This window comes from Thunnus thynnus, chromosome 5 (assembly GCF_963924715.1).
Source record: "Thunnus thynnus chromosome 5, fThuThy2.1, whole genome shotgun sequence".
In the NCBI taxonomy this organism is placed as follows: Eukaryota; Metazoa; Chordata; class Actinopteri; order Scombriformes; family Scombridae; genus Thunnus; species Thunnus thynnus.
Window position 1 is genome coordinate 32,975,761 of NC_089521.1, and position 27,468 is coordinate 33,003,228.

General features: G+C 39.5%; 1 protein-coding gene and 1 long non-coding RNA gene across 3 annotated transcripts in view; one reads left to right on the forward strand and one right to left on the reverse strand.

The window, feature by feature from the left end:
• The window catches only part of LOC137183641 (Golgi apparatus protein 1), a 46,804-nt gene that overhangs the window by 15,475 nt on the left and 3,861 nt on the right, over positions 1 to 27,468 (reverse strand). The window contains exons 2-11 of one of the 2 annotated variants that reach the window (XM_067590833.1): positions 14,294 to 14,323; positions 13,526 to 13,612; positions 10,218 to 10,433; positions 6,116 to 6,319; positions 5,471 to 5,542; positions 5,001 to 5,187; positions 3,506 to 3,720; positions 3,151 to 3,272; positions 2,756 to 2,857; positions 1,221 to 1,374 (exon numbers count right to left, since the gene is read on the reverse strand). In XM_067590833.1, coding sequence (XP_067446934.1) covers positions 1,221 to 1,374; positions 2,756 to 2,857; positions 3,151 to 3,272; positions 3,506 to 3,720; positions 5,001 to 5,187; positions 5,471 to 5,542; positions 6,116 to 6,319; positions 10,218 to 10,433; positions 13,526 to 13,612; positions 14,294 to 14,323 — 1,389 coding nt within the window. Of the gene's footprint in view, positions 1 to 1,220; positions 1,375 to 2,755; positions 2,858 to 3,150; positions 3,273 to 3,505; positions 3,721 to 5,000; positions 5,188 to 5,470; positions 5,543 to 6,115; positions 6,320 to 6,836; positions 7,293 to 10,217; positions 10,434 to 13,525; positions 13,613 to 14,293; positions 14,324 to 27,468 lie in introns of those variants that run through there. The other variant, XM_067590834.1, reaches the window with a different exon arrangement.
• On the forward strand, positions 14,674 to 26,791 carry LOC137183653 (uncharacterized). The gene is made up of 2 exons (XR_010928512.1): positions 14,674 to 15,667; positions 26,205 to 26,791. It is a non-coding gene; the product is annotated as an uncharacterized lncRNA (long non-coding RNA).

The window sequence follows — 27,468 nt, forward strand, 5'->3', positions numbered from 1 at the left end:
GGCAGGTCCAGTTTCCTGTGATGATCATTTTCCCTTTTAAACATCATCATCATCATCATCATCAGTTCAGCAGCAGGACATACTCACAGTCAAACCCTGGTTTTCTGCTTCAGACGCTCCACTGGGGAGCTACGAGAATATTCTCTGGTCAGTGAAGACGGTCAAAGATTTCCTGTATGTTTACTACTTTTTAAAAAAATGATCTTCAACATACTATTTATCTTTATATTTATGTCAGTTTAGGCATTTAGATGATGCTCCAAAGCAACTTCTGAGTATAAAAAACCCTCAAATTTAGATCAACACTACAAGGAGAATAAAAAGAGTCAGTTCACCCAAATTCAAAAGCAGTTGAGACTTCTGCCACCACTTTTATTTGATGGAGGTGGATTTGTTTGTGGTGCTCGCAGTATTAAAATAATAATAATAATAATTTTGAGGAAGTCAACAGCAACATTTCTTTGCAGAGGCAATGTCCCTGTAGGTCTGGACGACCCACAGACTTCACTGTATGTGTTTCCATCCATTTTTATTTGCATTTTCAATTAGTGCATGAAAATAAATAACGAAATATCAGAAAGAAGTTTTCACAGTTAGCGTAGGTGGAAAACTCCAGTGCAATAGAAACAGATTTAGCGAATAAATGATGATGAAGCGTGCGAGTTAAACGTCAGTCGAGCTTCCACTGAAGAGATGAAAACATCAGATCTGTGCGGAGCGATGAGGAGACTGTAACCTTCCTCAAATTAACACATGAAGCAAACAGAAATGTCATATTTCCGTCATGTTTTCTACATGATTTCCATCGTTTGAGCTTTGACTGCGGCTCTTTTAATGACGTCATCTCGTTGTGTCGTCTTCTTCTGCGACGGTTTAATGGCCACCAGCTGTTTATCTTGATGAATTAACTCCAAATATTTGCAAAACAGCAGAGGATGGAAATGTGTATTAATTTCAGTTTTCTCATATTTTGGAAATTTGGTTAAAATTTGTGCTAAATTTGGATGGAAACAACAGTAGCTTGGTTTCCTTCAGTAGTTTCTACAGCTGGTATTCAAACCAAACCGTCTGCATGGATACAGATCACAAGGGATAAGCGAGAAATTGCACTTTTATGTAATTTGGGTGAACTGATTCTTAAAAAAAAAAAAAAAAAGGTCAGAGGTGAAATTAAAAATCTTCCTCTAATCCAGGAGTGATGACAGACGTAGGTATCTCACCCTCCGTCCCTGCTCCACGGAGCGGTAGGCGTGGCGGTACAAGCAGGAGAAAATGGCGCCCGGCGGCATCATCTCACTGGTCTCGTTCCAGCCGTGTGTGTGGCAGAGCCGGGCCGCATCGCCCTGACATTTCTTATACAGGATGGGATCCAACCTGGGAGACGACACGGGGAGTAACTGGTTAACAGACTGGACACTGGTTTTCTCCAGTGTACACCAAATTAAACAATGTTTTTAATGCCACACAGAATACAAATTTATACCTTTTTCACAGTCATACCAGTCAAAGTCAACGGACAATAAAACCTATAATTATCTATTAAATGTAAATGTCAACTTCTCAAATCCATCCGTACATGTTGGAGCTGAATCAGATCCAGAATATGAATATGAGAGCAGACAAAGATTAAAGAACGGAAGCTGACGTTATCTCGTCAAGACAGTAAACAAGACGCAGCAAAGGAAGCACTCAGGACAGACTGAAACCTGAGCTTTATCTTGTTTAACATCACAACAGAACATAAATGACAGAAAACCACCAAAAGCAGAACATGTCTCCTTCAATTTTTTTGCTAAAAATTGACACTTCCTGCTGCCGTAGCTGCAGTAGTGACGGTGTTTGCTGCAGGTCTGATGCTGCTGAATGTAAAAATCCACTAAAAAAAAGGATTAAACAGCTTCCTGCAGCACAATCCACTGTCGCATCGTCTCACTTGTCGTTTATGGATGTAGAACGTCTCCCGACAGCCACAAACACACACACACACACACAAAAAACTTACAACTAATGTCACTGTCTATTAGGGATGTGCAGAGATCCCAGTATTTGTATCTGTATTTGTTGAGGCAGCAAAATTATTTGTATTTGTATTCGAATAAATGGAAAGAGGCTTAAAAATCTTGTTTTTTGTTTTTATGACACTTTTAATTTTAGAAAAATGTGTTACAATAAATGTTCATGAATAAACTACCTTATGACAGACAGACCTCTACCTATTTATACACCCATAACACAGAGACAGCACAGCGTGTCATGTGTAAGGAGGAACTTCAAAGGCGATTATTGCTTTGCACTTTTCATTTATTGCCTATTTTTTTACAACCTAACTTTGTGGAAAGGAGAAGGGGAACAACAGGTTTAGAGAGTCCCTTGGGAGCTCAGCTTTATCTCTGGGAAACACCCCCAACAAATATTTTTTTAAATATTTGTATGAAACAAATATTTGTATAAAACCCACTATTTGTGCTTTGCCGAATAATATATTTGTATTCGGGCACACCCCCTACTGTCTACAGCAAATATTCAAGACCTTTGGACATGAATCTTAAGACTTTTTAATATCTTCTGAGGCCTTTTTTGTGGGAAGTGAAGCAGCAGATCTGCCTCAGAAATACAGATACATGAACTCAGTACACTGTGATACTATAACACCATGTTTCAAAACTCACATTTATTGGTGTTTTTTTGCTTTAAGTAGAGCAGTTCATCTGCTTCACTATCTAATTAAAGCATGGAGAGGATTAGCTGAACTTACTTCCAGTCTCTGGCGATGAAGTACTGCAGCTCCAGCAGTCTGTGTTCACAGTCCTCCACCATCTTCTCGGTGTACAGATGCTCCATCAGACACGACAGGATCCTGCAGCATCAGCAACACAGATGTATTCACATTGCACATTCGCTAACAGATGCTAAACAGAAAATCTACAGTGAATACTGCAAAATCTGGTATTTAGCATCAAATTAAATCTTTATTTTACAAACAGAATAACCAGTTTCCTCTGAAACATGTAGACTTTCATGATGAGGAATTAAAATTAAACGGATAAAAAGGTCTTTTTACTTTTTAAATTTACTTTTAATCTCTGAAGACGAGAGATGAGACCATCATGAGTAAATAACAGTGTGTGTGTGAGAGTGATGAAGACTTACATGGGGTCTCCGTTGCGGATGTGTTTGCAGGCAGTCTGGATGACGGACTCGCAGGCCTCGTTGAGCGCCCGGTCGATGCGGTAGTCGGCTCCGGGGTCGGCTTCCTGGATCAGAGTCTGGAGCTGAGGACAGAAACCAGGATTCTTAAAAACTCACAAAAAAACAGGCAGCAGCAGCAGCAGGAAAGGCATTCTGGAAAAAGTAGGTAATAGTAAAGGAGGAAGGTTGAGGGAAGGTCTAGAACTAGTTCTAAATTTATAACAGCTGGGGATTTAATATCCAGTACGAACAGGAGGAATGATCACAGCGAGGAAAAACCTCTCGGTGTTCAAGCCGTCTCTTAACGCTGACTTACCGCCCTCTGACAGCTGGGGTCGATGGCTCCCATGTCTCCTCGGCCGACCCTCATCAGGCAGTGCAGCGTTCGTCCTTTGCGGTGAAGACCGGAGCAGTGACCCTCGATCTCACTGCGACAGTGCAGCACGATCTCCGGACTCAAGGAGAAATCCTCCATCAGCATCCGCCTGTAGTCCATCATCTCACCCTGACACTCGCCGCTGACCACGCGACCTGACACACACACACACACACACACACACACACACACACACAGTAAGCTGTGGTGGTTTGCTCAATTAGAAGATGTTATTTAAAACTAATCAAGTGTGTTTGATGGAGCCAATCTTCATTTTTAAATAGTTGTCAAAGCTTTTATTTTGTCTATTTCTAATTTTATTTTATTATACTGGTAACTATATTATTTAGCTTTTTAGGAAAGGATGAGGAGTTTGATAGACTGACTGTGTTTAGTTTTTAGAGCTAGAATCTCTAACCTCATGTTACTTTAAACATGATTTCAATGAGCTCCGCACAGTGAGGTATTCAGGTTTTAAGTTTGGGGAGAAAGAGAGCACTAGTATCAGATCAGTACTCTGTATCAGCAGATACTCTTGTTCAGTTGAGGTATCAAAATCTTTATAGGAAGAGAAAAACTTTGATCTGTGCATCACTAGTTTGAGGTGTGTCCTGCCCTGTACATATATAAGTATATTTAAGGGATTCTTTTCAAAAATGTTTCTTCAAACTCTCTAAAAAAAAAAAAAAAAAAAAATCCTCTTCTGGCTTTAGAGTAGGGGTGTCAAACTCATTTTCACCAAGGGCCACATCAGCATAATCGTTGCCGTTAACACACCGCATTGTTTTTGGTTGTGGCTTTCGCGAACAAATTCTGCTGCGATCGCAGTTTGCCTTTTAGTTCTTGGACAATTAGTTGTTTTTCTTGAAGGCTATTTTTGGCATACTTAGCTCCGTGTTTGGTAGATTGTTCTCTTTGGGCACAGACACCCACTCATAACACAAAAGACATACCGGTTTTTCTCCTTGAAGCACAAACATGTTTTCTCCTTCCCATCTTTCTTGAAACTGCCTTCCGTCTGCATCAATTTCTCTCTTTCTGGACATTTTGGGGTCATTATTTATATTTCTCAACTCCACTTGTTGGGAAAATCTCATAGATGTGGATACATTGGAGTCTAATGGCGGGATACCATCACTTCATGGGTAACATAATCGGCATGCATTGTGGGAAATGTAGTTTTCTGTCAATACCCCTGCGGGCCTTGAGTTTGACACATATACTTTAGAGGAAGCTAACTATAAGTGTATTATTCAGCTGGACTGTGGGGGGGTCATTGTGTGGTTCACACGTCAATAAATCTCTGGTGAAAACAGAGCCGTGACTGACAGGTAATTCAGCTAATAGCGGCGTCTGACTGTGCTAATTAACAGTCAGAGCCGTGACTGACAGTAATTAACTGTGTAGGACCGAGAATGATTGACAGGCGGCTCACCTCGATGCACGGCCGACTCCAAGCAGAGCAGCAGGTAGGAAAGGCGGGCCTCTCTGGCTCGGGGCATGTTGCTGTCCGCGCTGCAGCGGTACTTCCTCAGGTCCGACTTGCAGGCTTTGGCCAGAGAGTAGCTGACCTTGTAGTCCTGAGCGATCAGCTTCTGCCTGGTGGTCAACGCCTCGCGGCACTGAGGACGCAAACCGGCATCAAAACAGAGTTTATATAACACGCTTTGTCATGCTAAATTTAAGGTTAATGATTAATTTTCAGCTCGACCGTATCAATCATTCTTTTATTATTCTACACTCCAGCTGACATGGAGAATTTAAAATGAAAGTGGGGCTACAGCTTGTTAAAATACATCTATTTGTAAATATTTGAAGATGTTTTCTGATTTTTTCATTTGGAAACGCTATAATCAGTTTTCCAGACCTCTCCAGTTAGTAAAGATGCAAATCTAGCACACTCACCCTCTCAGACATCGCCTCCTCAAACTTGTGATTGAAGAGACATTTGTAGACTCGTCCCTCTCCGGCCAGCGTCTGAAATAAATAGAAACAACAAATCAATCAACAGTGGTCAGATTGTCTAAAAGGTGACATCAACGGTCCAAAACCCCAAAGATATTCAAGATTACTATCATGCATGACACCGAAAAGCTTAAAATAATCACATCTGAGAAGCTAAATGTATAATTTTTTTGGCATATTTGCTTATAAAATGACTAAAACATCTGCTAATTAATTTTCTGGCGACCGTTGAAGTTCTAATGGTGCTTTAAATGGTGATAAACGGTTTCTTCTCGATTAAAAAATGACCCGATAGAGGATCTAAAATAAAATAAAATGAACATTATTTACTAGTTGATAATTAGGAAAGAGACGTCTGCTGTTACGTTATGATAATGCAGCTTGTAACTCAATTTAAGGATCAAAATGACGTCATAATGGTGGTACTTTCTATATTTAGCCACCTAAAAAAAACATAGAAAAACATAAAATGGACAATAATAAATCAGCATTAGTGTTTATCAGACTGAAGTGGAGGCTTGATTCATTAAATAAAACTGGTAATTATAAGAAGTTTATAGTTAAGATCTCCCAGCTGATACTCACAGTTTCACAGAGGCGTTCGCGGTCGTCACGGCAGGCGAAGTAGAGATACCGATCCAGGTGGAAGTCGTCGGAGGAGAGCTCAGCGACTCTCATGATGGCCTTTTTGCATTCGTCCTTGATGGGGTGAGCCCCCGGCTGCTCCTCAGCCTCCCGCACCAAACCTTTCTCCAGACAGGCGATCACCTCGCCCTGAGAGTGGATGTCCTGCACGGAGGGCGAAGGTCACGGTTACAGCGGGTTAAAAATCAATGAATCCTTTTCTGACAACAGCTTCCATTCATTCAAACCAATCAATTCATTTTATTGAATGTTTATTTGTATCAGTTTATAGTGTGAACTAATGCCACATACCGCAACATTTATAGCCTGAGCTGGTTGTTTTTTGTTCATTTAATTTATTTAAACTAGGACTGTGGTCAACCAAAGAAAATCTTGGTCGACTAAAACCGTACATAATCTTCAACTAATCGATTAGTCGCGCGGGGTGGATGTAACAGGACAGAGTGCACAGTGAACTCAGCAGCCACACATTTCTCTGTTCTGTATTTCTCTGTTTTGTGTATTCGGGTTATGCTAACCCATTGTTGCTAACTTTGGAGCTAACCTCCTTCACTTTCCCGGCATTAGGGGAAACAACAGACGTGACTTTTTAGCATTTACTAACTGAGACACTGTAGTCTGTACTGTACATTTACTGCCAGACTGACAACTTACTACTAACCTTTTCCTCTGCCCTGCTCGCATCCATCGTCACTTCTCTGCCCCTCCGCTCTTTCCCGCTCGCTAGCAAACATACTCCTTAACGGAGCCGCGCGACCAGTGGTTTCCCAGGCAACGACACAGAGGTTGACGCACGTACCGGACCAGCGCTGCTCAGAGACTCCCAAACGCTGTCGATTTCCGAATGAATGGATGTTCATTCGGATATCAAATATTAAAAAAATATTTTTTTTGGCCTGGCGGGGGTTCTCGTTGTGTCATTGTGGAGAAACACAGATTCAGTAAACGTTCAGTAACGGTCAGTAAACGTTGAGTACAGTTAGACCCAGCAGTCTCCGTTAGGTTGGGCGAGTTCAAAGTTGTGAAAACAACGGGGGTGTTTTGAATACACCCCTGTTGTTTTCACAGGTAATTTGTTAGTCTGTCCCTCCCGCCGCAGGAATTAATGGATTAATCCTGGAAAGCTGTTGATGTAGCACTTTTCTCCTTATGAAAATAACACGGAGATGATTCGACCAATGGGAATTTAGTCAGACGAGAGTCGACAGTCGACCAGCAGACTACAGCCCTAATTTAAACCCTTTTTTTTTCTGACTCATGGTCCATATAATAAGACAGCATCACTGCCAACTCATAATTACTGTGTCATCATGTTGGTGCAACCTGTTGGCTGAATTTTTTTTATCATAACTGATACAATAATGTCTAAAAATTCATAAATGTTTTCAGAGATGAAGAAACTTAAACCTAAGAGAAAACACTTTCTCTGAGTATAACTTATTTTACTTAAAAAAAAAAAAAAAATAAAATAAAATAAAATACAGGAAAAAAAATGTTGAGTATGTCTTGTCTTTCTCTGTGTGGTAAGAGATGACACTTTGGGGGCGAGCGCTGTCTGAGTTATATATAGGAGTCAACATGGTCAGTCTAATCTGCGCTCCGAGCAGCTCCAGCACACTGCTATGAGCCGCCGTGACGAATCCCTGACAATGAAACCCACTCTGCTCCCGCTGACAAATAAATAATTTGCTCCGAGTTCTAATTGTGCCAACATGATATCCCATAATAACCGCATGTCTAACGAGCTTATGGAGGTTTAGCTTGGCTCAGCGGCAGGACGACACGTTCGGAGGAGATCGATTCGCTCCGCTCCTGAGACGAACCGCTGTCATACTTCTCTGTTCTCCTTCCAGCCGAGTCACACTTTGAAGACACGGTTTTCAGGGTTTGCAGACCGAGCGGAAGCAGAAACGGACGTTCACGAGACAGAATCTGGTAAAGTCAGGCACATACTGTATGTACACGCCTGCCAAGCTGATATGAACCTTAATTACTGCTTCCGCTCAGTCTGAAAACCCAAAATTATGCTCAAAGTGTGACTCAGCTTTCACAGATTTTGTTGCATTCAGCCCTGCGCTGAGACTAGAGCTGCAACGATTAGTCGATTAATCGATCAGTTAAATTAAACTATTAAATTAATTGCAAACTATTTTGATAATTAAAGTTTTAATTAAAGACATTAAAGTGAATATCTTGTTGATCAGGACTAAACGAGACACTTTTGGGACTTTGGGAAACAGACATTTTCACTATTTTCTCACATTTATGGACCAAAAATCGATAATGAAAATGATGGTTAGTTGCAGCCCTGGGTGAGACACCGTAATACAACCCAGGAAGTCCAGTTGGAGCTACAGATTAATACTTTTAATCAGACGCCAAAAACACCATATAACAGTTTTACAACTCTGAGAAGTTGTAACAGCAGCAACCGTTTCATTTTTGTTGCAACAAACGTAAATAAAAACAGCAGAAACAGTGTTGTTCATGTTATAAAAATAATCCTCCATGACTGTACTTGCATGTCTGTGATTGGCCGGTGTTGCGTCTCATTGGATGACGCCGCGTCAGAGCAAAAGTTGAACCAGGATATCCACATCAACACAATGAGACGGCTACGTTGTTCCACACAGAGCTGATGTTGGTCTGTTTCCCAGTTAGACACCCACTAACGCTCAATAAAACAGTCCATCACTCATTGATAATCAATCACCAGAGTTACTGGTTAACACGGGCGGTGAACGCTGTGCTCCTCATTTGTGAAAGCTTCTTGTTTTCCTTTTTTATTCGGTGTGTTTACAATCCACTTAAACAATCCAGTTACTCAGAGATAGCAGGTTAAACCTTTACATGCATCAATCTGTTTACTGTAAATCCATCAGAAGTCAGATTTCTCCACTACTGACTCAATAATCACACCTTCATAAAGTGGTTTGACTCAGCTGTCAGCTGTTGAAAGAACAGATCTGGTGTTATATATTCTTCTGACACACATCAACAATTTGTTGGTCTGCATTTCAATACTTCTCTACTCTGTCTGTGGCTCCATCAGTTCCTACTGAAGACATGAATCTATAAAACACACCTCATTAATGTTTAGTTTAATGTTTAGAGACGGTTATTTCCTAAATATCTGCTGGACACTGCAGGAGGAAATCACACACTATACATCTGGACTTTCCATGGGATTAGTTGACAATAAGAAAAATACAGGTATATATTATATATATATATATATATATATATATATATATATACGTATTTTAAGTTTGAACCTATAAGGTTTGGTCTTCATGACTGGAACAAACACGTGTTTAAGCTTTGCTAAAAGACAGCAGTGACACAGCAAAATGTAAACACTGCATTTAAAGAAGTTGCTGCAGGGAGGAAGTCGGTGAAGCATGACGGAGCACTTCCTGCAGCATCTTTCACATCCTCAACGGTGAACCACAAGCGGCTGATACAAGGACCGGTTACTCTACATCACTGGCCAACATTTAAACTGACAATTGACAAACCCAAAACAATCCTCACAAAATACCTCATCATGTATGAGAAATTAATGTCTAATGCTTGTAAAATCCTTATTAGTGTGTAATTAAATGCATCAGTGACCAGCTGGACTTTTATCTTAAAAGGAGGACATATTCTGCACATTTCCAGCTCTATATTTTTAATCTGGGGCTCTACTGGAATATATTTGCATGATTTACAGTTCAAAAAGCTCCTCATTTATATCACACTGGTTCTTTATGCAGCGCCTCACTTCAGCTCTGACTGAAACCGACATCCAGACGCTGAGGAGGCCACGTCGACAAACTAGGAAACAAATTACAGCAGCAGGATTTCACTTCTTTTTCCTTGTTCTTTACACAAAATGTCAGCTTCTAAAATATATCCGTACATGTTCAAACCAAAATACATGATGAGCCGACATCAGCTTGTCGGCAAGAACTCTCTTTTTCCCCCTTTATGTAAATGTGTCACATCATTATCTGTATTTTTGTATAGTATCAAAACGGTAAAATGAATAAAAACTGACCTTCTCTCCGGTGCTGATGCTGCCGCAGCGCAGCGTGTTGATGTCGTCGCGACACTTATCCATGAAGCCGCAGATGAGCCGGTAGTCGCTGAAGACGATGCTGGTCATCTTGGTGATGTACTGGTTGCACTGATAGTCGCTGATGTTGCCGCGGTGATCCACCAGACAGGAAACCAGGTAGCCTTTCCCCAGTTCCTCCGCCGCACATTCTTTAATCTGAGCGAAGAGGAAAAAGACAAACTTGAGATGTTTATCAGTCATCTGAAAGTCTCCAGAGATCTAATCTAAAGAAATCATATCAGAAACATTTAACTTATTCAGTTTAGTGCTTTAACAAACAGAAAACTAATAGTTGTCATTTTTTAAGAAAAAAAAAAGGCAAAATTCTCTGATTCCAGCTTCTTAAATGTGAATGTTTTCTGGTTTCTTTAGTCTTCTATGACAGTAAACTGAATATATTTAGTTTGTGGACAAAACAAGACATTTTATAGACTAAATGACTGATTGATTAATCCAGAAAATAACCTACAGATTAATCAATAATGAAATAATTGTTGATTATGAAGCAGTCTAAGTACCTTCTTTAGAAAAGCCCTTTGTCTTCTTTTTTGTCTAACCCTCAAGCCTGTTTCTTATTACCATCTTCTTCTGATAATTTTATTTTTTTATGAGTAAATACAAACAAATAAATAAATACAAGCACTTCTTTTTGGTCCGATACAAAACTACAGAGGAGCTGAATCCACTGCAATTTAGAGGATGCTTGAATTAACTGTTTTTGGCTACTTGTGTGTAACAAGCTGTAAACATAAAACTGACATATTATCACCTTATAAAGTTCTTATGGTGAACGCGTTAGCAGAGCAACAATGATCATCCCACTGCAGTTGTGTTTGATGACATTCGCTCTTATTTCAGCTCTGGTTTGTCCGTAAATGTACCAGAAAACCAAAACCAGGAGCTCAAAGAGGCTAAAACGCTCTGCAGAACCGAGGGTAACGACTACTAATACGACTGTGACTGACCCTTCCTGGCAAACATGCACATAATCATTGGATCTATTGTTAATAAAGACATAATAAAGACATACTTTAGCCAATCTCTGCCCACTGAACTCAGACACACCAGGTCTCTTTAACTTCTTTTAAAACTCGTCTTAAAACGTTTTTCTTTGTGAAAGCTTTTGGGAATGTTTGATATGTTTTAATTAGTTTTTACACCTATTTATTGATGTTATTTCATCTTATTTTTTATCATTATTTGCATTCTATTGTCCTATTATTACTATTATTGTGCATCTTCTATTGCTATAATGTACTTCTGCCTTATTTTATCTGCCTTGTTAGTTTTACTTTCCTTTGTAAAGCACTTTGTAATATTCTTAAGAAAAGTGCTACATAAATAAAATGTATTATTATTATTTATTATACTGATCAGTGCAACTTCAAGGAAACAAAAACATTGTCACCACACCGGCATTGCAAAAAACGCAGCAAATAATAATAAGAAACAAAATCACAAAAACAGTGCAAGTCCAGCTGATACTAAGACTGATGACCATGTTCATTAGTAAACAGATATCATCACCGGGTGTAAAGCTGATTTTTGAAATGATATCCAACATATTCGTCAGTATTAACGTCCCCTGGATATTTCTGTTGTATGTAAGTTTCACTGTTTCAGTTATTTGCTTGTGTTTTCTGTATTTGCAGCACATTTCTTTATGCTGTATAAATTATATTATCAAAGTGATGAAAGTGTTTCATTTGTGTTTTGTCTCTTTGTTCTCTCAGCCAAAAGCACAAAGTGACTCATTTATAACTTTTATAACAAGTGAGTTATCATCAGACAATCTATAACGGAAGTGAAGTTATCAGGAACAGCGTGTTTCAAAACGGAACTGTTAGACTTCTTATCATCGACACAAAGACCTGACAAAGCTACTGTTTGAAAGCCATTAAAGAAATTTATCTTTTTATTGCTTGATTAATGTTATAAAGTGATTGAAAGACTCAATAGCACATTAAACCTGCCATACAGTTAATGATAGACTGATAACTGATGGTGAGAGATCCGGTGAGCCGCTGTTTGTTTTTAAAGAGAAAAGCAGTTCCAGGAAACTTGCAGGTGCTTCTGAGGTAAAAATAAACTACAGCTGATGCCTGATAGACTTCAAACAGACGTCTTCCTGTATAGAGAACAAAAAGCATGACAGCAACTAACAATTCTTTATTGTTTAATTGAGATAATGAATGTAGATTAATCAGTGAACTAGAAGATCTCAGAGCTCTTTGTCAAATAGTTACAAATTGGAAGATATTCAGTTTACTATCATTAAAAAAGTGTATTTTTTGCCATTTTTGTTTTAAAAAACATCATAATTATTAAAATAGATTTAATTTTCTTTCGATCATGCCAGCTCTACTTGAAATATTTTATTTTTTTTTTACATTTAATGGAGTTGTGACACATTTTCTTATTAATCCAAATAGTTTCACTGTGTAATAAATTGACCAAAATGAGGCATCAATCAACCAATCTATCAATCAATCAATCAAGGTGAAATGAACAAACTACATATTCTAAATAGAGCCCGACTGATATATCAGTCGGCCTGTAGGCACAAATATATGTAGATTTTTTATTTTTTTAAAGTTACACAGGCAGCATTTTATGTATATTTGATCTTTTTTCTTAATTCAAGTTTAATATATATGTACCTGTTCTTTTTTGTCATTTATAGTTATTTACAATGATTAAATTCCTAGTGTAGTTTACTGTTTCAGTGCACTGATGTCATTTTATACAATAAAGTTTATTATTAAACTGTATGATATCAGGCCTCCATTATATATCTTTGTCACAAGCATTTCATAACCAGATTTGAGGGATTATTGCAAAACAAGTGTGTTTATGCAAATATTCTGTATGTGCAAGATTATCGGCTGATTTATCAATATTGGAATTTTTTTACTCCCTGATATTTGTATCGGCTACAAAAATCCAGTATCTGTCGAGCTCTGATTCTAAATGGTTGGAGGTTTTATTGATGTTCCGTTTCTAGAAATATTTAATTTCTACTCGATGGAGAGGAATCCAAACATTTCTGTGAGTGAGGAGTGAAGAGGAGGTCAGTACAGCAGCTGTGTGTTTGTACCGACACTAAACGAGGAGGCTGAAGGTGAGAAAACACGGACACTGAGAGATAAGAGATGATTCATCGACACTCATTCCAAGCGCTGCCCTCTGAAAACATATCTGTCCGAGCTGACGAGCTAGTTGTGGTTTTATTTCGGTTAGTGACTGACCTCAGAGATGGTCGTCTTGCAGACCTCCACGGCGACAGACTCGAACTTTGGGTCGGTGGTCAGGTTCAGCTTGTAGTTCCACAGCAGCTGGAGGAGAGAAGCCACATAAAACATCTGGATTACACAGATTTAATCTCACTGACATTATGCTACAGTGTCTCTTAAGACAAGACCTACAATTAACAACTTTTCATTATTGATTTATCTGCCAGTTACTTTCTCTATTAATCATTTTATCTATAAAATATCAGAAAATAATCCGTGGTGACTTCTTAAAATGTCCAGTTTTGTCAGATAAACTGTCCAAAATCCAAAGATATTCAGTTCACCATCACGGATTACAGAGAAAAGCTTCAAATCCTCATATTTGAGAAGCTGGAAGAAAAAATTTGGGTATTTTTGCTTAAAAAAAGATGATAAAATTCTGACTAATATTCTGACAACTGACTAATTTATTAATCGGCTAATTGTTGCAGCTGTAATTTAATTGTCCTTACATTAGAGCTGCAATAATTAGTAGATTAAGTGATTAATTAATTTCATTATTGAATCACTAACTATTTTTATTTTGAGTCATTTTTTCAGGAAAAAAAAAAAAGACTCAAATCCAAATTCTCAGATTAACTGTTTTGGTCTATAAAAACCACAACAAAAAAAAAACAGTAAAAGATGTGTCAAATATCTTGTTTTATCCAATCAAACTAAATATTCAGTCTACTTGAAGACAAGCAAACCTGGAACCATCAAATGTTTAGTGAAGACACTTACATGGTTGCATTCGGTGGCGATCTCGTTTTCCTGGAAGAGAAAAAGAGAAAAAGAGGTTTTAAGTATAACTTCAGGTTTAAGATCATGTCTCTATGAGTTCAGTTAAGAGGTACGACTACGTGAGATTCGAGTCTTTCTATGTCACGAGTGTCGTTACTGAAGTCTGTAAGAAACAAGCAAACAAATCTGTGCTCGTGGTTCATGGTTTGCCGACGAGGTTTCATCTCTGGTTTTCTGATTCTACTTTGTTTCTATCTCTACCTGCAATCAGCAGAGATGATTAAACTACATGTGCATGCTCTAATGTCTTACACATTAAGTCCTAAAAAATATGTTTCAATCCTGAATTTTGCAGAGGAAAAAAAAAAAAAAAAGACAGAACTTCATTTTTACTAGTTTCTACATTGTAGAACAATAATGTAAACATCAAAACTATGAAATATGGAATTATGTAGTGACCAAGAAATTTTCAACCAAAATACAGTAGCAGTAAAAAGTGTGGACACACCTTCCCAATGCCCTTGAATAAAAAAGTGTGTCCTGACTTTTGACTGGTACTACCTATATTCATTTTTATGTTTTAGATTCCTCAAAGTAGCTGCTGTTTTCCTGGATGACAGATTTTCACACTATTTGTAACATCTTAACCAGCTTCATGAGGTCGTCACCTGGATGGTTTTCAATAAACAGGTGTGCCTTGTTAAAAGTTAACTGGTGGAAATTTCTGTCCTCCTTTTTCCGCGTTTGAGAGCATCAGTCGTGCTGTGCTGAGGTAGCGTTGGTACGCAGCAAACAGACCTGATCCACTACAGTAGTAATTAGGGCTGTAGTCTGCTGGTCGACTGTCGACTCTCGTCTGACTAAATTCTCATTGGTCGAATCATCTCCGTGTTATTTTCATAAGGAGAAAAGTGCTACATCAACAGCTTTCCAGGATTAATCCATTATTTCCCGCGGCGGGAGGGACAGACTGACAAATTACCTGTGAAAACAACGGGGGTGTATTCAAAACACCCCCGTTGTTTTCACAATTTTGAACTCGCCCAAACTAACGGAGCCTGCTGGGTCTAACGGTTCTCAACGTTTACTGAACGTTTACTGAATCTGTGTTTCTCCATAATGACACAACGAGAACCCCCGCCAGGCCAAAATTTTTTTTTAAAATATTTTATATCTGAATGAATATCCATTCATTCGGAAATCTTTAGTGTTTGGGAGTCTCTGAGCAGCGCTGTTCCGGTGCGTGAGTCAACCTCTGTCGTTGCCTGGGAAACCACTGGTCGCGTGGCTCCGTTAAGGAGTATGTTTGCTAGCGAGTAGGAAAGAGCGAGGGACAGAGAAGTGACGGTGGATGCGAGCAGGACAGAGGAAAAGGTTAGTAATAAGTTGTCAGTCTGGCAGTAAATGTACAGTACAGACTACAGTGTGTCAGTTCATAAATGCTAAAAAGTCACGTCTGTTGTTTCCCCAAATGCTGGAAAAGTAAAAGGGGGTTAGCTCCAAAGTTAGCAACAATGGGTTAGCATAACCTGAAGACACAGAACAGAGAAACCTGTGGGTGCCGAGTTTACTGTGTACTCTGTCCCGTTACATCACGTCGACTACAGTCCTAGTAATAATCCATATTATGACAAGAACCACTCAGCTACGTATAGAGAAACCACAGTCCATCATATCTTTAAGACATGACGGTCAATCAATCTGTAAAATTTCAAGAAAGTTTCTTCAAAAACCATCCAACACTGAGATGAAACTGGATCTCATGAGGTTCGTCCCAGGAAAGTCAGACTGAGGTATCTCTGCTGCAGATCACCGATCAATGGCACCTCAGATTAGATCCCACATCAAGGCTTCCCAGACCTTGATTAAATTAAATATTAACTGTGAATCAGGCCTTCATGGTTGAAGGAACCACTACTGAAGGAGACCACTAGGAAGAAGAGACCTGCTTGACCAGTGGAAATCTGATGAGTCTAATTTTAAAGATTTCTAGTTCCAACTGCTGTGTCTTTGTGAGACGCAGAGATTGAGATTCTTCGCCCTGGATTATGTTTAAACCACTGCAGAGCGCCAGAGAGAATGAGGTGTGGTTTTGGCTCTCTCGCCCTGTGTGAAGGACACACCTTCCAGCGAGGCAGCCCCCTCACTCAGGACGCAGTTTCTGGAGCCAATGTGGCCAAATTGAGCTATTTTCCTGCTTTGCTTTCCTTGACCTGAGGTGACCTGTCCTGACGTCCTGCCTCGACCAGCAGCTGCCCCTCCCCTCTAACCAGAGAAACCTCAAATCACTGCTATATTCCCAACGGAGCACTGACTCTGTGCGTGTGTGTGTGTGTGCGTCTTTGAAATAACAGCTCTGCAGATGGCCGAAGAGTTTCTGACTGTTCACCACATGGCAGCCGCAGCGCATGCCAGGAATAGGCCTGTCTGTGTGTTTGAATATGCATGCATGTGTGTTCTATTTACAGTGTATTCTGCACACACACAAGTGTCACAAAGCTCTTCACACAGACAGTAAAGTCAGTGTGACGGTGGGCGAGGAGGAGGTCCCAGGACAGACAGATGTTATAAACAACACGGAGCTGACTCAGTGCTCAACTGGTGTGAAAAAATAAATAAAGTAAGTGAACCTGGAAATGTGACCCAGATTGACCCGTCACAGCTGACACACTCCCCACCAAAACAAACAAACAAACAAACAAACAAGTACTAGATGACTTTATTTTAACATAATGGCACTATTAGAGAAACTGGGAGGGGTCTCTTGACACAAAACAGCATCTTTAAGTTATATAATTAGATGATTCATGCTTTTTTTTATTTTTTTTATTACTGATAGTTATTTAACCGACTTTGCTTCTATTCAGCACCTCAGTATTTCCACTGCAGCTCAGCAGGGAAACACAAAGAGGGAATTTGATGCTAAAAAGACTGTAAATGTGTCAGATATCCATTTGATGTGACTAACTCAGACTGCTGAAGCTGAATATAAGCTTCACAGAGACTTTTAAATGCATTTTTGCACTAAATAAACATGTGAAAACCTTTTTCACAGCTCATATGGACGCCTCACTGTTGTTTTTTTAATAAAAACTGTGAACCTATCCTTTAAATTTATGACATTAATTGTCCCAAACTGAAAGTCATGGGAAACACAGATTGTCCCCATATATACAACCTTACACAGGCTCAACCTGTAATTCTGGAGCTCCCAACCGGTACCTGAAAGCAGCACCATGTTTTTTTTTGTTTTGTAACGTCAACACAGTCAGTTTGTCTGTGTCAGCACAGTGTATGAAAGGCAGAACGGTGGGGGTTAACCTGGATGGAGCCGGCCAGTCTGATTCTGCATCAAAACAGGGCGGGACATTTGTTTTATCTTGTGTGTTTCTGGACTGGCTGTGTGGGACCGCAGGGAAAACCCCACCTCTGCACACGCTCAGGCCGCTCAAAAAAAAAAAATCTCGTCACACTGCTGCAGAGCACAATGTGACTCATGCGGGCATCTTTCCAGCTCCGTCAGGGGATCTGCTCGATTCACAAAAGCCAAAACTTCTCATGTATTCAGTGCTGCTTTGACTTCAAAGCCAAAATAAACTAACAATGATGAAACCACCAAGTTTATGACCAAACTAGGGATGGGCGTTTCAAGCAAAACTTCTTTTCAATATTCACTGGGAACTATTTTTTTTTTGAAGATTCTCAATGTGTCACACATGTATCAAAATATATTTTCCCTTGTTTTAACCAGCCGGATCCTCGAACGTGCCAGGCACTGGTGAAAACAAGGGAAAATATATATTTTTTAAGACGATAGATGCATAAATATTCAATTTTTTTTATAATGACTATTCGAAAATTCAAAAATCATGACCCGTCCCTCGACCAAACGGAGCTGATTAAAGCTGTGAAAGTTTTCTAGGGCAGAGAACAGAAAATTAACTGTTGTGAATTAATTCAAGTTTGCATGCGTGTTAAACTCACAAGGAGCAGCTACACTAATCTAACACAGCAGTGGGAAATCAAACCGACGCAGTTGACACACCCACATACTTTAAAAAAAAACAGTCTGAAATATTGAGGCTCTTCGTTTTTACCGACGTTCCAGCTCGACTCAAAAGTCTGTCGAAGCTCCGGTCTCGTTTTAATAGCTGCGGCTAAATTAAACATAATCAGCTCTCCTCGTTACGTCCTGGGGAAAAAAAAAAACGACGTTGAGGCCGAGCTATAATTGGAAGTGAGTGAAAAGGAAGAGATGGAGAAGAGAGAGAGAGAGAAAAGTGACACACGGAGTGATAGAAAGGAGGAGAGAATCTAGAGGGAAGCCAGTCGTTTCCAAAACACTCTGCGAGGAATCATGAAGCCTCTGGTGTGAAGCGTCTGTCAGGCAGCAGAAGCAGAAAGCAGCCTTTAAACAGGCTTTATCATCATCATCATCATCATCATCATCATCTCGTTCTTCTTTTGAGCTCTGCTTCTGAAAGCCACTGAGTCTCATAATAATAAAACCCTTCAGCATCATTTGACATTGAATTATTTGGACCAGTTGATTTTTTTTTTTTTAAATCAACGTCTGACTCATCCTCAGTAAACCCGAGAACGCAGCATCTAATCTGCGTCTAATCTAATCGGTTAAATTTTCTTACTATTGATTAATCAACGGAAAATTTGCCAGTTGTTGTCAAAATGTGTTTTTCTTCTTGTTCGTTCATTTGGATGTTTGAGCTTCTCTCTGCAGAATGATGTGAGTTTGTTTTCATATATTTATCTGCTGAAGGAGGAAAGTTTCTCTGAGCTCATTGAAAATCCAATATTAATGGGGCGGGACAACAAACACGATTTGTGACATCACAAATGGGTTGGAGCCAATCGTTGTCCAGTATGCAAATGAGTGGATAATTTTAAGGATTTTAACAAGATAATTGAACTTTTTTTTTTGTGGAAAAACCCTCTCAGACACAAATTATTCAAAGTATTTTATAAACATCTTAAAACATGTCTGGAGAGGATATCATTTGCTAAATATTTTCTCCAATAACTGATTAATGGTTTAGTCCATCAAACGTCAGAAAATAATGGAAAGCTTTTATAATTTGTCTGACATGGTTCAGAACTCAAAGATTTTCAGTTTATAATGATATAAAATAGAGAAACTGCATGTATTTGTCTTTAATGGTCATTTTTATCTGGTGTTATCATGTTTCAGACCATGTTTTCTCTCTTGTAAAAGATGAATCTAGAGAAACTTCCTGCTTCAATAAAACTTAAAATAAAAGTGACACTTGAGAATGTGGACCAGAAGAAGACTGGTATTTTTACTTGCTAAAAAAGGACTGAATGAATGATTAATCAACCGTCAAAATAACTGCAGATTAATATTAAAGTAATGTATTAATCAAATGATCCTTTCAGGTCTCGCCTTTATATTCATTCACAAGTAAATTTCACGCTTCAGAGACGAGAGCTGATCTGGCAGAAACAGACCCGGCGTATAAAAGATAACGGAGACAAATGAGACACTCTGGTGAACATCAGCACGGCGGCTAGAAAAATAAAAGGGCAGCAGATTCGTCTCCAGCAGCCGCACAAGGAAGCTGGAGCTTTGTGCAGCTGAATCCGGGAAATGTTGGACGGAGGGTTACGGTGAGCGAAAAGCACGCCGCGTTTTAAAAACCAGTCAACTGAACGCTAATTACTGGATGACTGGAGGCAACTCATCAGCAAACAGTGACTGTTTCTTCATTCAGTTCTGCCACAACGCTTCAGCTCATTCTCTACACACACACACACTTTTGTTTTATTTGACTCCCCACCCAGAAGTTTCCACCGAACTAAACATCTGTGCAGGGCCAGTATTCAGGTCAGGTGTGTGACAGATGTGTTTGTTTCCACCCACGCTGACTACACACACAGAAGAGAGCTTGTGATACTTCGTCAAACTGGGAAATCCAAGAGAAGGAGCAGCAGAAATCTTTAAAAATGGAGAAAAAGAGGAAACCTCCCGATGAGCCCACTCTGTTCTGATTGGTCAGCTTCAGGAAGTTGCGTCACAGCCCACGTCAACAAACTATGAAATAAACTATAGAAGCAGGATTTCACTACTTTTTCTCGTTCTTTACTTGAAATGTCTTCTTCTCAAATCCATCCGTACACGTTGGAGCTGAAATATGAGAGTGGACAACATGAACGACACATGGAAAAACCTTAGCAACAGCCTTAGCAACCAAGGCTACAAAACGGACGGCCTCTTATGGGGTGATGAGCCAACGTCAGCAAGGTAGAAAAAACCCAACAAAGCCCTGACTTTTGACTTGCAGGCAGCATTTCTACATACATTCACCTCAACTCAAGCATTATACGGCCTCTTTAACACACACTCGTCACTGTTGAGCTGCCCGGACTTTGTGCCAACAGTACACGGATGACGTGTGTTAATTCAAGTTCATGTTTGATTTGGGAGTGGTTTGTTTATCCTTATAAGTAAATTTACCTTCGTTAGGCGTCAACCTGATAAAATCAACTGTCTAAAATGACATTATAGGATCATATTGATTCACACAAAACTCATAAATTACAATCAAGAGATTCAGTTTAGTTCTTCTGGATTGAAGATGCTGGTTTGAGTCTCACTTAAGAAATATTATTTGTGGTAGTAGGTAGTAGTCCACTTATCAGGCTCAGACTGCTCAGTGCATCTTCTCTTACTACATACTCAGCAGTAGCAGAGCTGCAGTTATGGACACTTGAGCGCTTTCAGATAAAATGTCAACAATAACCCTGACACAAACACTGGATGCTGAGAGGACACAAAAGGATGTTGCTTAGCAACCAGGAATCATTTTTTTTCCTTCTTCTTGGCAGAGGACCAAAATAAATGTATCAAAACAAACTAAAAGCTCCCGTCTTTGTTCAGGATGAAGCCAGATACGCATCAGCAGCACAGTTCTAATGAATCAGCAGCCAGAGATGCTGAAATGTGTCTGAAGTGTCTCTTAACAGGACACAGAGATCCTGAGACGGACATCCTGCTTGGACATGACGCTGAGCAGTATCGTGTCTGCCTGAATATAAGACAACTTCTCCAACACCTGTTTTTGGACGTTTTGAAGATACAACTCTTACTGTTGTGAAAGTTTCCCTGAGATACTTTCAATCGAAGGTTTCAGAGAATCCTCATCTTTGAAGCCTTTCCTCTCGTCAAAGTGAAATATTTCCATTAAAGCACAACATGAATCTCACATTTGTGTTTCCTGTCTATCAGTCACACGCTCACACTCTTCTGTCGGGCTGTTGGAAGCAGTCACAAATATTTTCATCTTTGTTTTGAGCTCCTCATCAGCTGTGACAGCGGCTCGTTTCTGCAGTAAAGACATTGTGACATACTTGCAACTCGTGGCAGAAAAACATGTTACAAGATCTGTCAGAAACTCCTGCAGGTTAAACTGAGCTAACCAAACACTTTTAGTGCTGACTGACTCTAACAGACTCACTATAAAAACATCAAATAACAGTCTGTAGGAGCCGGTGTTACAGCGCTACTCTCTACATTCACACCAATACTTCAATAAACGTAGCAGCACCACAATGGGAAATACTCCATAGAGTAAAAAGTCAAGCATTTATAATTTAAAAAGGTATAATGTGTAAGAATTGGCCAGAATTTTAGTCTAAAACATTCCCAAATTCACTAAAATAATCAACAGAATGTGAAGAAACGACCTATACATATTGTGTTGCCCAGACATCTACTGAAGTTAGCATGCTAACCAGCTAGCTCCGGCCAATCAGCAACCTCTGGGGCTGTATAATGAAGCCAAAAACTGCAGTTCCTTGAACGACCACTTGAGGCTCCAAAAGCGAGTCAATCCCCATAGACCTCCATGTTAAAATGTCCAACTTTACAGCAGAAATAAACATGTTTACAGTCTGGTACAAACAACGGTTTTGGTCTCTGTAGCTAATTTCCTCTTTCATGACAACTGTATGGGGGGTGAATGTTTTTATAACTCACCTGTTTAAGTTTTATTAAGCCGTAAAGTTATGCATAATGAAGGACATGGCTGCTTTGAGTGACAGGTCCGCCAGCCGCTAGGTGGCTTGTTTCAGCCATTCGGCCCGCCTCTTTGCCCATTTTTGATTGGCTGGGAGTTAGGCAGCGTCACGCACTGCCAAGATGGCGACGGCCGGAGCGGCTCGCTTTGAGCTTCAAAACCGCTCTTCAGAAACCAACGGGTGACGTCACGGTAATTACGTCCATATTTTTATACAGTCTATGGCTCCGGCCCGTATTATCTGCCCTCGGTCCAACACGAGAGGAAGAAGAAGCGACAGCAACAGTAATGGTGGAGCCAAGCTGAATGACAAGTTTTAACATTTCTTTCAGGCCAGAAACCCTGTAGACTCCAAACATGTGGTCAGTTTATCCAAATAACGCCTGTTTGGAGAGTCAGCAGCTGGGGAGAAATCAGCTGTTCATGTCAGCTGATCCGATTAACCGCACCCGAGCTGCACCGGCTATGTGAAAGCTGTCATGAGCCATCGATACTGAAATATCATATCGATAAATCAGGTCTCTACTGGATTACTGTGTTTTAAAAATGGCAGCAATTAATGAAAAACATGATGTTTTGTTTTTACCATTAGTGAGTTCTGTGACATCTTATAATTGACACCCATCCTAGAGGCAGGTGTGTAACTGTTTAGTTGTTACTCAGAGTTCAGTTGTAGTTTATCTCTCTCTGATCTGTGCAGCTTGATTGTAATTCATCTCTGGCTCTAAAACTTCACATTTCAGAAGTTGGAACCTGAGAATATTTGACATTTTTGCTTGAAAAATGACAGAAGCACCAGTTTTTTTTCCTGCGTATCGACTAAATCGTTGCAGCTCCAGTACAATTATTTATCTCTAAAACATCATAAAATAAACATAGAAAGTCTCCTTAAGTGGAGAACTGAAAGAAAAGAAGTGAATACAGTATTTAGAGTTGTACCTGTCAGGCTGAGAAAGACTAAAAACACAGCTCAGTGTGTGGTATTTGGGCACTGACACCGCCCCGGGTTGGAGGGTTTCACTTCCTGTGCTGCAGAATATAGAAGATCTTTTTTTAGTCTTGACACGTTAATTGTAAAGTATCTTTAACAAAACGGGGGCACGACGGGGGGAGAGGAGGATGAGTCAGAAACAAGACACATGAAGGCCTCACACAGCCGAGATGGGGCCAGAAAGTCTTCAGAAAAATCTCCAGAGCCGCCGCCGCCTCCTTCTTCCCTCTGGACTCCGAGGCACCACGTACACAAAACCACAACCACCAGCAGGACTGACAGCGGGCAGGGCCGGAGACACACAAAAATGCTACGAGTCTAAAAGCGGCTCTTAATCTCACCAGAGAAGCAGAGAAGCAGAGTGCCAGCTGGGCAGCAGCTCCGGGCCTGCACACAGAAAGAAGGTGGACCAGCGCTGATGATGGGGCGACGCCAGACGTCACACCCAAAACCTGGTTTCACTGAACCTCCTGCTGCATTCACGCCATACCATAAAAACACACTCATCAAGCCTGTTGCTAGAAGACACTCATTCACCAAAGTGAAAAACTACAAAAGGAACAAAATACTTCAAATCAACATGTTTACTAGCGCTGCAACGGTTCATCTGTTGAATATTTTCATGATTAATCGGTTCGTTTATTGGTCTTTAAAATGTCAGAAAATGGTGAAACACGTCTTCAAACGTCTCATTTTGTCCCGATTAACAGTCCTCAACTCAAAGATGTTCAGTTTACTGTCACAGAGGATTAAAGAAACCAGAAAATATTCACATTTAAGAAGCTGGAGTCAGAATTTGTCTGATTAAAAAAAAAGACTAAAAACGATGAATCCATTATCAAAATAGTCGGCGATTAATCGACTGATTGTAGCAGCTTTTATATGTACTGTAACACAACTGAAGTATTTATTTTAATTAGTTAATATCTATTATTTCTGCCTTTTTTGGTGATAAGTTTGCTCCTTTTGTCATTTTTTAAATTACATGTTAAAATGTATGAGGCGACTTCTGTTTTAAATTGTTTCCTTTTTTTCCCTGTTAAAGCAAACATACATAGAAATGTTGTAAGATTGTATAAATTACACAACAGAAGCACTTTGTGCATCTTCTAATGAAGTTTTATATTATTATTTCTGTGTATTTTGTCTTTTTTTAAACCAACAGATCTGTATCTCAACTCTCAAATTAAACACTGATAAAGGATCGAGACGTCTCTCTCGGTGGAAGAAAAAAAAAAACAGTATTTTACAAATTGAATCAAGTCCAGCTGCTTTTTCAGACCTCGTGAGAAGTGAGAAGTCATTCTTGTTGATTAAATGCCAAAGAAACTGTGCAGGAGAATCCAGGACGGTTACACGTCCGGGGTTTTTACATTTTAAACAACAAAAAAAACACGGTAAAGTCTCAGTTTATTTCTACTGATGAATCAGTCCAGTCATGCAGATCTGAACTTTACTGGTCCATAAAAACAGGAATGAGGAAACTCTTCTGGCTTTATCAGGAGTAAAGAAGTCGCTCCTGACGAACCAGTCAATAATTACAACAAAAGATAAAGTTGAGCAACACGGAAACACACAAACTACTGTATGTCAAAAAAAAAAAAAAAAAACAACTCAAAAGGTTCTGTGGGAAAAAAAGAAGAAAATATCTCTGATATGAAAATGTTTTCAGGCTGGTTTCACTGGTGACCTTTAATATCTCTCACAGTGGCGTTAAAGAGGGTAAAAAGTTCAAAGCTGTTGATAAAAATCAGGCAGCAACCTGAAACGTACACATGCCACCGAGATGACGCTGATACGCTGATGACATACGAGATCTACCGGCCAGCGTGTCAGGGAAGTGTTTGACCAGGACATTCACCTCCGTGTTCGCTTCAGTCAGCCGATTTATTTCCTCAACTGTTTGTGGTTCATTTGCATTAAAATGTGAGTTTTTTTTACTGTATTATAGATGATTGTTTTTCTGCTGTCTAGTCTCTAAAATGACAGAAAATCGCAGGCTGACATCTTCCAATTATTATGACTATTACTGATTCATCTGTGGATTATTTTTTATCTTTTTTTTCCTGAGAAATGTTGGAAAAAAGTCAAACAAGCTCATTCAATTTTCTCACAGTCCAAGGTTAAGTATTTAAATGTCTTGTTTTATACGACCAACAGTCCAAAAGCCAAACATATTCTATTAACTATCATATATTACAAAAGAAAAGCAGCAAACCATCACATTAGAGTAGCTGGAATCAGCAGATATTTTGCATTTTTGCTTGAAAAATGATAATTAATTGATGATCAAAATAACTGCAGGTAATTATTTCAGCTAATTTTGTCCAAAACAACAAATATTTTCCCTTTATAATTATAAAATCCTCACATTCGACAAACTAAAACCAGAGAATGTTTATGGTGTTTTTTTGTTTAATACATCGTTTTAACTATTAATAATCATTTCAGCGTGTTGCTCACTTCACATGAGTCGAGTGTGAAAGCTGTGAAGTTGATCACACAACTACAGGAAACCACTATAATAGTGCATTCAGGTCAATTTGGATTATAGGCTACAACTAAACAATTCACTTCATTATCGGTTATTTTCTCAATGAATCGATTAGTTGTTTGGTCCATAAAACAATCGATCATTGTTTCCCAAAGTCCAAGCTGACAACCTGAAGAACAGAAGACTAAATAAAAACAGAAAATATTCACATTTAAGGAGCTGGAATCAGAGAATTTGGACATTTTTTTCTTAATAAATGACTCATCAATCATCAAAACAGTTGCCAATTAACTCAACAGTTGACAACCGATCAATAAAAATCGACTAATCGTTGCAGCTCTTCTCTCTTTAAAACCTTTTTCCTCCTTTCTCCAGCGGCTCGTTGTTCTGCGTGACCGAGCGTTTGACGATGACTGGAGCGGACCCCGTCTTGTGATTGTGAGTAAGCAGATAATGGGTAACAAACCGAGGCTTGTCTTAGCCGCTTGTAAGCTGCTGTTATAACATGAGCTCTCAGTCGGCTGCTGTTCGGTCTCGCCGCTGACAAGCAGCTAATGAGCTTAAAAGAAGTGAGCGAGCAGTCAGCTGCTTCCCAGCCAGCAGCCACAGTCCCGGGATGATCTCTCAGGACGCGCTCGAATGGGGCTAAAGGTCACACAAAAGCAACCTAGTGAAAGTCTGTGGTTCAGAGTTATCAACGAGCCCGAGAAATAAAAAGGTCTAAGTGATGAATAATCCTCAGTGTTTCTTCTTGGAGCGAGTTTAGAGGAAGATACACAAACGCAGCAGCTGCTGGGAAACTGCTCATTGTTTGTCAGGAACAAAGTAACAGAAAGTAAAAAGGAAGTTAAACAGTTATCTCACTCATCAAGCGTGTGAACGTATGTGTGAGTGTGAACTTCAAACTGGTGACATTTACTTTATAAGTGAGAAGGTTGGTGTCAAACTAGTGATGGAATAATTAGTTGATTCACAAAAATTAAAGTAAACAGACAGAAAAGTAATCAGCAACAGTTCTGATAGTTGATTTATTCATTTATCAAAACAAAAATGCCAAAACGTTTCTGCATTTAGCTTTTCAAACGTGAGGATTTGCTGCTTTTGTTTGTTTTATTTCATTATAAATGGAATATTCTGGGAGTTTTAGGTTTTAAGACTTCATCTGGAGCTCTGGGTGATTGTGATGTTTCTGACATTTTACAGAAAAATAGTTGAATATACAATATGTTGGCTAAATTATGGATAATTATTACAAAAGTAATAATGACCAGAATAATCAATAATGAAAGTAAGCAGCTCTACATCACATCGTAATCGTTGCTGAGTATCGACTGAGGCTGCAGATCTACCTGCTTTATAAACACACTGATCTGCCAAACCGTTACCGAAGGATCAACCAGAGACCTCAGGATAGAAACTGAACTTCCCGATTTGCACGACGTAAACAATAAACATGGTGACGCTCGAGGAGGTTGCCATCTCTCAGATCGACAAGCGTATCTGTCACTGTGCAGCTGCAGCGACACGTCGTACAGACGTGAGTAACTGCAGACTATCAACTTGTCTTCAAATCTTTCCGCCATTGTTGCTGCTGCTGCTGACGTGTCGACTGACCCCTGACCCCGTCACGCTACCCTAC